The 12,046-nt window shown below is 46.1% G+C and overlaps 1 protein-coding gene across 2 annotated transcripts in view; it reads left to right on the top strand.

Annotated features, from left to right (window-relative positions):
- Positions 1 to 10,144, top strand: part of ABCC12 (ATP binding cassette subfamily C member 12) — a 72,880-nt gene extending 62,736 nt beyond the window's left edge. Inside the window, exons 24-31 of one of the 2 annotated variants that reach the window (XM_054533858.1) lie at positions 1,849 to 1,938; positions 4,345 to 4,534; positions 4,993 to 5,152; positions 6,257 to 6,335; positions 6,750 to 6,884; positions 7,370 to 7,483; positions 9,020 to 9,184; positions 9,292 to 10,144. In XM_054533858.1, the coding sequence (XP_054389833.1) occupies positions 1,849 to 1,938; positions 4,345 to 4,534; positions 4,993 to 5,152; positions 6,257 to 6,335; positions 6,750 to 6,884; positions 7,370 to 7,483; positions 9,020 to 9,184; positions 9,292 to 9,378 (1,020 nt within the window). In that variant the 3' untranslated portion in view covers positions 9,379 to 10,144. The remainder of the gene's footprint in view (positions 1 to 1,848; positions 1,939 to 4,344; positions 4,535 to 4,992; positions 5,153 to 6,256; positions 6,336 to 6,749; positions 6,885 to 7,369; positions 7,484 to 9,019; positions 9,185 to 9,291) is intronic. The other variant, XM_054533859.2, reaches the window with a different exon arrangement.
- The last annotated feature ends 1,902 nt before the right edge of the window (positions 10,145 to 12,046 follow it).

The following is a 12,046-nucleotide window of genomic DNA, read 5'->3' as shown; positions in this document are numbered from 1 at the left end:
GCCAAATGTCCTCTGTGGGGCAGGTTGAGAGCCATTTCTCTAAAGAAGTGGAAACTGCTGAACTGTATTAAGCAGGGAGGCCTGCTGAGGGGCTCTCAGAGGGTCTGCACCCATAGCGCTCTCCACGTCATGCCTGCTCGCATCCCCTGCCTCTTTGCTGCTAAGACCGCTTGCTTCTTACTAGAGCATTCTTATCCCGAGTTTGACTGGTGGACTTCTTATCATAAATGCCTCAGCTCACACAGTCCTCTGGAACCCCCTATCTAAGGTAACTCTCCAGCCCCGGCCCCTCTCCCACATCAACCTGCTTTCAGGACATTCTTGTCACTCCCGCAGTGGCCTTGTGCACCATCCCCGCCAGTCCACTAGAATGGAAGCTGCTTGAGTGCAGGGATCTTGTCTATAACCTTCAACCCTGGAAACCGGCGTCCCAACCAGTACCTGGCCCATGGCTACTGCTCAGTCAATGAAGTTCGCTAATGCATGAGATGGCCCTGCCTCTATCCCACTTGGTGACAAATGCTAGGGCTGCTCCACCCTTCCAGGGCAGGCTGGAGGTTCCGGGCATTCTCACACCCAGAAGCAAGTGCAGCAATGACTGAGGGAGTTAGTGGCTATGTACCCCCGTGTACCCTGGCTTCCTTGCCCCGGCACGGGACAGTTCCGAGGTGTGCTCCATTCAGTGTCCCAGAGCTCCAAGACCAGCTGGACTCTCAGTTGCCCACAGTGGTAACGTCTCACAAACACACCTGGGATGGGCGGCCTCTCTTCCCCTACTCACTCCTCCATCCCCTCCTGGTACAATCTGGGTTCATCGCCTATGTTCATTTGTGAAGGCTGCTGTGACAAATTACATGCTTGCAGGCTTCAAACAAGAGAAAGGTATTCTTTCACTGTTATGGAGTCAGACATCCGCACTCAAGGTGTTGGCTGGGCCAGCTTCCCTCCAGAGGCTCGGGAGAATCTTTCTTCTCTCTTCCAGCTTCTGTGGCTGCTGGCCATCCCTGGCATCTCTTGTCTTGTAGCTGCATCACTCCAGTCTCTGCCTCTGCCTTCACGTCCCCTTCTCCTCGGTGACTTCTCCTCTGTCTCTTATAATGACACTTATCACTGGACTTAGGACCCACCCAGGTGATCCAGGATGATATCAAGATCCTTACTAACACCTGCAAAGATCCTCTCTCCAAATGAGAGAGCATTGGCAGGTTCCAGGGATTAGGAAATGGACACATCTTTTAGGGGTGGGGACACCATTCAACCTGCCCTAATATACTTCTTGCAGTGAAATCTGGGGGTTGGCTTTTGGGAGATCTAGGCCTAAGGTGGGTGACCTTAGCAAGCCACATGCCCCAGTCTGAGCCTTGACTTTCTCATTACTATAGCAAGGAGACAGGCTTGATGGTTTTCTGGTCTCTTATGGTGATATGGTTTTCAGTTGTTTTTTGAGCAAGGGGCTAGGGGAGGGCTGCTCTGAGATGCAAGACCCTGCCAGGTGGCAGCAAGGGGCCGATACCCAGCAGTTCTGCAGCTCCCAGGGAGAATTCCCACCACTCAAAGAGGCATGTGATCAAGTGGTTCTGTGGGGAGATGATTCTCACCATCTGGAGTGCCAGGGAAAAATATAATTACCATTTGTTTCTAAATACAAAGGAAGTGTTTAAAGGCAAAACACCCCAACAGGAATATCTTTACTTCTGGGCTCTTGGCTGGGAAGGCAGGCCTCCTGTTTGTGCTGTCTTGCGCGAGGCAGGGGAGGGATCACTCACCAGGGCTGCCTCCTGAACGGGGAGCTGCAGAACCCGAAGGAGGAAGGGGCTCTAACTGCGGCTGCTCGCTCCTTTTCAACAGCTGAGCGGACTGCTCCAAGTGTGTGTGCGAACGGGAACAGAGACGCAAGCCAAATTCACCTCCGTGGAGCTTCTCAGGGAATACATTTCGGTAAGAAATTACTGCATCAAACAGGAGGGACAAGTTAATTTTGGCAGGACTTGGGCAAATACTGGATCTTTTTAGATGCGAAAGGGGTCTTTTTAAAAAACCGAAATCGGGCCGGGCATGGTGGCTTACGCCTATAATCCCAGCACTTTGGGAGGCCGAGGCGGGCAGATCACCTGAGGTCAAGAGTTTGAGACCAGCCTGGCCAACATGGTGAAACCCTGTCTCCACTAAAAATACAAAAATTAGCCAGGCATGGTGGCGAGCGGTGGTAATCCCCGTTACTTGGGAGGCTGAGGCAGGCGAATCACTAGAGCCCAGGAGGTGGAGGTTTCAGTGAATCGAGATTGCGCCATTGCCCTCCAGTCAGGACAACAAGAGTAAAACTCCGTCTCAAAAATCAAAAACAACAGCAACGACAAAAAACCCAAAATCGGACGAGTCATCCCTCTTCCTAAAATCTGTATTTACACTACATTCTAAAGTCCTTGTTGTTGAATGTGAGGTTCTTTTTAACAAGGTTTCCTTAACGGCTGTTTTGATACACAGAAAAATACAATTCAGTGGTTTACTTTGGTTTCTAAAAATTAATATTTTGCCAGGCTCAGTGGCTCACGCCTGTAATCTCAACACTTTTGGAGACCGAGGCAGGAGGAATGCTTGAAGCCAGGAGTTTGAGACCAGACTGTGCAGTATAGTGAGACCCTGTCTCTACACACACAAAAAAAGTTAAAATTTGCCTCGTGTGGTGGCCTGCACCTATAGTCCTAGCTACTGAGGAGGTTAAGGAGGGAGGGTCACTTGGGCCCAGGAGTTTGAGGCTGCAGTAAGCTATGATGATGCCATTGCACTCCAGCCTGTGCAGCAGAGCTAGACCCTGACTCTAACATTTTTTTAAGTTAAAAATTATTATTAGATTGATTAAAGTCATAAGTTGAAAAAATAGAAGCTTAGTCTAACTCTTCTTTAAAAGCTTTTATATCCAACTTACAAATCTTGCTATTCTTTTAAAAGAAGTCTAGCCAATTCTAGCAATCACATTTAGGTGCCTTTGAAGAGTGTTTGGCTCCATTTACAAACTTAGTTAAACACTTTAAAACATTTTAAACTGCATTTTAAAATTTAATACATTCAATTTGTTTTTTAAGTAACTCAATGATCTGATTTAATAACAAACCTTCTTGAGTTTGTATAAATTTAATAAATTACACTTATAAATATAGTAAGCTTTAAGTTTTCATGACAGTATCAATGCTATAAACAGTAAACTTTTAACTTAAAATCATATTTAAATCAATTATTCAATTATACATTTTAAATTAGAATCACAAGCCCAAGTTCTGTTAATATATTGTGAATACTTGAAACACCAAGTGTGCAGATTTCTTAAACTAAAAATATTACTGTTACAGTTTTATTTCTCTAAAATATTTTTATTCCTAATTCTAAATCTTCTAGGGGTTAAAAATACTCAGTCCTTAATAATACAGGTATTTTCTCAGCTAAATGAGGTTGCTTATTGACCAGAGATTTGGGCTGGTCAGCCATCCTGATGGGGCACACGGGATCCCTATTTCCAGCTGTTTACACAGAGGTGACTTAAGAGAAGGGGCTGCTCTTGTGAGGAAGCCAAGCTGCCCGGCTCCTTAATTAGACCTTGCATTTCTTGGACTCTTAGGAGACTGAAATTTTTTTTTTTTTCATGTATGTCTAAAGACCTCTGAACTTGACATCCTGCATTCTTATCATCTTTCTACTTCCAGCATAATGATGATTCTTGCAGATCTTGAAATTAAATCTGGTTGAGTTCTGCAAACTCAAAGCTATGTCTGGCCTTGTCATACAGCTTCAGGGCTACACGTCTGACATTTTCCCAGGCCCACAAGCCCAGTATGTGCTTCCCCTTGTGTATTCCTTTAAGTCATCCATCCCTCTATTCGCTAAGCTCCAGCCACATGACTTTTCTTTCCATTCCTCAAATTGCCCAAGCTCATTCTGGCCCCAGGGCCTTTGTACTAGCTGTTCCCCCAACCTGGAGGGCTCTGGACTTGATTCTCTTGTAGCTGGCATCCTCCCAGCACTCCAGCCCTCAGGTCCAATGTCACATAGGTGCCTTCCTCAAACCTCAAGTACTTTTACTCTCCTACCCACCTTGCCCAACACACAAATCACATTCTGTATCCTATTGCAATACTCTGTTTTATTGTCATCATTTTAAATTTTTTTTCTTGTTTATTATCTGACATCCCCACTGGAACGTGCGTTTCTAGAATTAAGGGTCATTATTGGTTTCTTTCACCACCATGAATAGCAGCAGTACCTGAAACTGTGTGAATCAATGAATGAATTAGTTAAATAAATGAAAAAACAAATGGCTATTCACTGGTCATTGGTTATTCTCCTTTACAGACCTGTGTTCCTGAATGCACTCATCCCCTCAAAGTGGGGACCTGTCCCAAGGACTGGCCCAGCCATGGGGAGATCACCTTCAGAGACTATCAGATGAGATACAGAGACAACACCCCGCTTGTTCTCGACAGCCTGAACTTGAACATACAAAGTGGGCAGACAGTCGGGATTGTTGGAAGAACAGGTTCCGGTGAGGACAAGCTCTGCTTTTGTTTCTTTCAGGTTGTTTTCTTTGGATTTCCACTGGATGTCCTAGTTAAGTCACACCAGAGAGTGATGTGTATGTGTGTCAGATTGGCTGTTATTTCCCTCAAATCTCTTTACGGTAAATTAGGATTTCAGGTTGAATGGGTGTGTAGAGATGGACGCAAACACATCAGTTTTTGAATTAATTAAATGACAATCATCCTAGTGCAACGGGCTCCAGAGATGAGTTGTGTGCTAAGGGCCCCTGCAAGGATGGGCAGGTTAACTGTGTCAGGGCAGCCCATCCCTCCACCCCCACCCTGGTGAAGACACTTTCTGTCTACACCATCATCCTTATGGACACATTTGCATTGCATTAAAAATTCCACTGACTAAATGCTTGGATATGATGGAAGCACAAACTGATGTTTGATTTGTTGTTCTTGCTTTTATGGTTCCCAGGAAAGTCATCCTTAGGAATGGCTTTGTTTCGTCTGGTGGAGCCAGCCAGTGGCACAATCTTTATTGATGAGGTGGATATCTGCACTCTCAGCTTGGAAGACCTCAGAACCAAGCTGACCGTGATCCCACAGGATCCTGTCCTGTTTGTAGGTACAGTAAGGTAGCTGTTTTTAATCATTGTGCATTTCTATTTTTGGAGAGCGAAATCAGACTGACCAAGAACTTTGTGATGTCCCCAGGGCAAGGCTGGCCTGGAGCTGTTCTGTCTGAGGGAAGCAGTATCCCAGGGGGGCTCACAAGCACTGCTGGTCCCTGTTTCTGCATCCAGCCTTGGGAGGAGCCAGGGCCTGGGGTCTGAGCATTACTTGTGTTTTATAAACACATTATTAATGAACAAGATGCTTCTATATTCATTCATACACTGAGAAGATATTCCAGTGGCTCTGGACAGCCCTAGTTTATGCCTGTGTCCCAGCATCCCATCAGGTTTAGCAGTGGCCACTCTGAAAAGTGTCCCAGTTTGCACAATAAAATAAATAGTTACCCCATGTATATAGCTATCCATTGCAAAGTGCATTCATTTATTTCCACACCTAAGTGAACAGAAGCTATTTCAAGCACAAGAACAGTAGGGCTGCAGCTTCTATGGGGCTCCAGATCTGATATCAAGGCACAAGGGGAAAGGCAGTTTCTCAGTTAGCCAGTGCAGCGGCTCTCTCTGTAATGAGAGGAACATTTCTCCCATAGAGCACCAGATGAAGTAGGGTAACTGTATTTACTGTATTTAGAGTTCATTGTTTGAAAAATGCATTCTGCCTCTTGAAACAGTAGATTTACATTCTGCGTCTGAGCTGCTCAGCACCCTGTGAGGCCCTAGGAGCTGCCGATGCATGGAGTGGCAGATTTGGGTTGCTTACTCTCTCTCTTTCTCTGCCAAGAATTTTTATCAGTTCAAACCCACTCTGCTACTCAGGGCTGCTGAGAGGCCCAGGTGTGTCTTTCTGAGCACCTTGCTCAGAGCTGCCTCTTGGCAGGGTTTCACCTGTCATTGCCTGCCTCAGTGGTCTCTGCTCCATCGCAGAGTTGTGGGCCCTTGGTCTCGTATTTTGTGGACCACTGTCCTGTACTGAGCACTATTTTTGGAGCACAAGGTCATCACATGCCACCTCCTACCCTCCTCCACATGCTACAGAAAACCTGCTCCCCATCGATCCTCTTGTCCTTGGAAATCTGGCTCCCTGTCCTCTCCTCTCCTTCATTGCAGGTACAACTTGGATCCCTTTGAGAGTCACACCGACGAGATGCTCTGGCAGGTTCTGGAGAGAACATTCATGAGAGACACAGTAGGTCTCTGGGGCTGTTGAGGAGGAGTTTGTTTCCCAGCACCACTGCCCTAGATTCCTGGCCTACATTTAAATTTGACAAGCACCTAGGCCAGTACTTAGCCAGGTTTATTTGTGGACACCACGTAAGTCAGTAGAACATAATCCTTAGTTACTCTTTCCTATTAAAAGCAACAATAGGGCTCTACAATGATCCAGTCAAGAGCACTACATGTATCATCTCACTTGGTCCTTACTACATGCTCTGAGGTTGGTACTCTTACCCCTAGTTTTAGAGATGAAGAAATTAAAGCTCAGGGAAGTAACATGCCCAGGCTAGTGAGTAGCAGGATGGAGACTTGAACTCAAGCGTATCTGGCTGTAGAGCAGGTGGAAGGCCCTGCTACTCTGCCAATGGCCTCATTTGCTTATCAGAACAGACAAGCCACAGAAAACGGGAGGGTGTGGAATGTTCTGGGAATGGCAAGTATGGCTGGTTGGAGAGGACTGGACCATCTGCGAGAGGGAACCCTGTCCTATAAGAGCTACAGCCCCAGCTGGAGTCAGCAGGTGAGCATGGCCACCTCTGCAGCCCAACGTGATATTTTTCCAGGACTTGGTACCAACGTGAGCATCTTCCAAGGCCACTTTGGCTTGTCACTCTGGATAAGTCAGACCCTGTCTTACCCTTGCTTAATGTCCAGAAAACTCTCCCATCCCATCTCTATTTGGTCCATGGAAACAGCAATCCAGAAAGCCGTTTCCACGTGTTTGTGTGCTCTCTGGGACTGCATCTGCATCATTTATTCTTTTGGTGAATTGTCTACAGGGTTCTATGAGTCATACTGTGATTTTAAATTATTAATGTCCGCCTACTCCCCGGTCTTTCCCTGGTGCCTGTTTGCAATATTGAAATGATTGTTGTTTTGCACTTTCTTTGCCACAGTAAAATAAAGCAAGCTGATGAATGCAAGAGAAGGGGGCAATCAATACAGACAGCATAGGACAATTTTATAGATCATCAGCACAAATGTGGCATTTTCTGTGTTTTATAGATAATGAAACTCCCAGAAAAATTACAGGCAGAAGTCACAGAAAATGGAGAAAACTTCTCAGTAGGGGAACGTCAGCTGCTTTGTGTGGCCCGAGCTCTTCTCCGTAATTCAAAGGTAAGAAAACACGGAAAATGGATTGGTCAAATTTTGGATATTTCCCGCAGTGCCACTCAATCCAGGAGGTAGTGCCACGTGTTTGTCTTTCAGCAAAGAGAGAGCAATTGAGCCATTTAAAAACCGATCACTTTTTCTTAAGACAAAGTTGTGAGGGATAAAAATTGAAAAGTAACAGCCATTTACAGCAAGAGCACCTTCCTCTCCCAGGCTTCCCCTGGGGAGGTCTCACTTAGATTTTCACTCTGCTCGCCTAAGTGGTTTGAGTTTGAAAAATCTGTCTCCCAACTTTCTCCCATTGTCTCTGAACAATTCTGAATCTGGATACACTGTCCCCAGGACGCTCAAGAGGGCCATCAGAATGCTAGGATATGGGAATTGTAGAATTTATACTTATTTTTCTTTGTGACTTAGCCACCCTTACTTACTGATTTCCAGGAAAGGATTGCTGTTGCTTTAGTAATGCCAGTCTCTGAAGCCTCATCAAAGGTGTGACCCATTGTGTGTATTCTCTAGATGTGCTAATGTCAGGGGAGAGGGACCGGCATGGATCTGATGCCTGCCGTGGCACTGCACGCTGCTAAGTGGTTTAAGTGTTGTCTCCATTTCCAGCTCATCAGTAAGGCATAGGCCCCTTTCACCTACGAGGGAATAGAGCCTCAGGGAAGTTAAGTAACTTGGCCAGTCAAGCAGAGTCAGGGGTTAAGTTCAAGTGCTCTGATTTGCTAAATCAAATCCGTCCTGTGATCAGTGGAATAATACACCCACCTCCCCAAAGATGTTAATGTCCTGATTTTTGGAACCTGTGAACATGTTCCTCTGAGACTTTTAATATATTAACTTACTTGGCAAAAGGGACTCTGCAGTTGCGATTAAGGATCTTGAGATGGGGAGATGATCCTAGATCTGGGTGGGCTGAGCGTATTCATATGGGGCTTTCCAAGGAGGAGGCAGAAGAGTCAAAAAGAGAGAAGGAGCTGTGATGCCAGGAGGGGCTGTGGGCCAAGGAATGCAAGTGGCCCAGAAACTGGAGAGGGCAAGGAAACAGAAAGAATGCAGCCTTGACAATACCTTGATTTTAGGATTTCTGACTTCTGGAACTAGAAGATAAATTTACACTGAGTCTCTAAGTTTGTGATCATTTGGTATGGAAGCAATATAGGGAATGAATGTAAGTGCTGCTGTGCTTCATGCCGACTCAGTTTAGCACAGTAGATAAAGCCTGTGCAGCCTGTCTCCCTATGAGTTTGTAGGGTTAGAATAAACCACTTAAAAAGAGAAGTAAAGGATATACAACCTTGACCCTCTAGCAAGTTCCTTTGGAAAGATGGAGGTGATGTGATGTGACTTTTATTTCACTCTTGTTCTTCTAATTTTTTTTTTTTTTGAGATGGATGTTTAGCTAATTACTTTTCATCTGTGGTCTTATTTTTCTTCTTCTTCTTCTTTTTAAAGTAAATAGAGCCAAGGCTATAAATTCCCCTCTCAGCGCACCTTTGGCTTAGTATGACCTTTACGATGTTCCCTCCTCGACAGATCATTCTCCTTGATGAAGCCACCGCCTCTATGGACTCCAAGACTGACACCCTGGTTCAGAACACCATCAAAGATGCCTTCAAAGGCTGCACTGTGCTGACCATCGCCCACCGCCTCAACACAGTTCTCAACTGCGATCATGTCCTGGTTATGGAAAATGGGAAGGTATAGGAAGCTCTTTTGGCTTCACCTCCCCAGAAAGTCCAGTGGTTTGAGCTTTACAGTGGGTAGATATTTTCTGATGATTTCAATTCTTCTTCTCTGACTTTCAGGTGATTGAGTTTGACAAGCCTGAAGTCCTTGCAGAGAAGCCAGATTCTGCATTTGCGATGTTACTAGCAGCAGAAGTCAGATTGTAGAGGTCCTGGCGGCTGATTCTAGAGGAGGAAGAGGCTCTGTGAGATGAGTAGGAGGGGTCTTCAGGAGGAGGGGCCGTCCTCTCTGCAGGCAGACCTGGTCTTCAGCCCCTCCCATCCACGGAGTGAGCTGGGGCTGAAGTTGTCCCCACTGCCATACTCAGTCCATGTCACCCCACTTGGTGGGCTTGGGGTTGGTTCTGGGTGGTGAACCGAGGCAGACCCAGCTAATGGATTAAAAAACTGCCCTTCACCTCCCAAATCCCCAAGGGTTCCTCATGTGTTTTCACCAAAACCACCCCAGTGCCTGAGATTGAAAATATTGTAACTTTCAGTAAGAAACCAGACACAATAAACAACATGGGAAAATGCCTTAGGATGGAGTTTGCAAGGTTTCCTTGCCCATTATCAGAGGGAAAAAGAGCAGAATTTTCTTCTCGTTTAACCCCACTCACTTCCATCTTGACTGGGTGACAAGTGGTAACGACACAGATTTGTAGCGCGAAAGATTGAATACACTGTTTGGCCAAAAATTTTTTTTAAATCTTATTATATGTTTCAATTGATCTATTAGAATAACAAAGAAAACAAAATGCTGGAGTTTCTCTATAAATGACACTTTTATATCTTCTTTATTCATCATTAAAACGCAGTAGGAAATTACCCTGAAATGTTGCCTTGCAATTATTTCACTGAAGATATTCCAATTTATGTACTATTTCTTCTCATAGACCCTTGTTGCTGTCTCCCTTCACTCAGTAATGAACCTTCACAGTCACTTACCAAATAAAAAGCTTTCTCTCCAACCTTGAGGCTGGTTCTGATGGAAGCAGTAAAGATGTATTCCCAGCAGCCCCAGGAGTGAGCGCTGCTAACTCATGGTGACATTTAGGAAAAAAAAATTTGTAGAAAATCCAGCAAGCTCTTGTGTAGTAGCCGCCAAGGGGCATGCCGGGAGTTCTGGCTGTTTCTCATTCATCAGGAATGAAGGCCCCATGAGGTTCCCTGGGCCTGCTTTCTAGGCCCCAGGCTGAGCTCTAAATACAGCTCAGGGCAGTGTGGTCAGCAAAGCTTCCAGACCACAACCCCCCACCCCACTCCCCTTCTAAGTGTTGGTCACGTACTTGCTTCCCCAGACGTGGAAGAAGGAGTGCCTGGCACCTGGGAGCACTCGGGAAACACTTGTGGCAGCCGTGAATGACAACATCTAATGAACTCACTCAAACACAGCTGTGGAGCCTGGCGGACACCCCTCCCAGGTGTGTGTGCACGTTAAGAGCTTAATCTGGATTTCTGGCCAAAAAGCCAACAGCCAGCAATTCAAGGGCTGGGCATGTGAGGTTAACCTCCAAACGATTATTCTCCAGCCCTCCTCCAGCCAGGCCTGGGCAGGGGGGATGAGCACACCTGGCCTTAGGTAGAGCTTATAACCTGGCAAGTGCATGAAAGCCCTGGCCCAGCAGCTTGGCAGCGATGGATCCTGCCCTCAGCAGAGGGTGCACAAGACATGTGGCTGAGAAGGACGTGAGCCAGGGGATTCCTTCCGTGGGCAGCTCCAGGCCAAGTGTGGATCTCTGTGTGAAGGGACACAGTGTATCTTTGCCTGATCTGAGCTTTCCCCCATGGTGCATGACCCTGATCGAAGGTCATTAAACCCACATCCACAGTGTTCTGAGCAGCTGCTCCCAGCGGAGTGTGGGCATCACCTTTATGGACATATGATAACTTCCCCAATATGACAAGCAGACTGGGCAGTCTGTGCTGGCCGTGGGAATCCATGACAGTTGTGCAATGTCAGGGAGGGATGCTTTACTTTCTACCAATTTGACACCAGCCAGATAATCAGTCTGTGATTTCAAGAGATGGTGTTTTCATGAGGACAGAGGATAGGCTACAATGATCCCTGCTGCTCCTTCAGAGGCATTGAGAGATGAATCACCTCCTATGACTCCTTTTCTGCCCACACTCGCTTTGGTTTACTCTGGCAGGAGAAGAACACCGACATTGATCCTGATGTCTACTGAGACCTTGCAGTGTGCCAGGGACTGTGACAAGCATTTTTTCTATGAATTATTTCACTGAATCCTCACCTTACCCCATGAGATGGGAACTGAGGCTCACTGAGGTTAGTAACTTATCTACAGATGCCCAGGAAGGAAGGGACAGAGATGGGGCTTGAACCCTAACCAGTATGGCTCCATAGGCCCTGCTCCCAACCCCTTCACAGCAAAGCCCCTCCAGTCCTTTCCCTTTGGCCTGTTGCAAGGACAATGATGGTCATCAGTATCATCCCTGGGAGAGAGTGACTTCTGAGGGTTTGACTGTTTGCATGTATAAGACACGAAACCATCTTAGCAAACCCCTCTCCCACCCCAACCCCTTGCTATCACTGCCATGTCAGCTAAGGGGAGACTATGTGGAATAATAGTAGCCATTTAGCCAAATTCCTCAAAGCACAGGCTTAGGTTATTAAATCCTCAACATATCCCTGTGGGGTAGGTGTCTGCTATGATCTGAACATTGTGTTCCCCCAAAATCCTCATGTTGAAACATAATCCTCATTGTGACAGTATAGAGGTAGGGCCTTTAGGAGGTGATTAATTAATGAGGGTGAAGACCTCATGAATAGGATTGACTCTCTTATAAAAGAGACTTGGGGAAGCTTGTTCAC

This window comes from Pongo abelii, chromosome 18 (assembly GCF_028885655.2).
Source record: "Pongo abelii isolate AG06213 chromosome 18, NHGRI_mPonAbe1-v2.0_pri, whole genome shotgun sequence".
Taxonomy (NCBI): Eukaryota; Metazoa; Chordata; class Mammalia; order Primates; family Hominidae; genus Pongo; species Pongo abelii.
The sequence above is the reverse complement of the archived record's forward strand: the minus strand, read 5'-3'. Positions and strand labels throughout refer to the sequence as shown.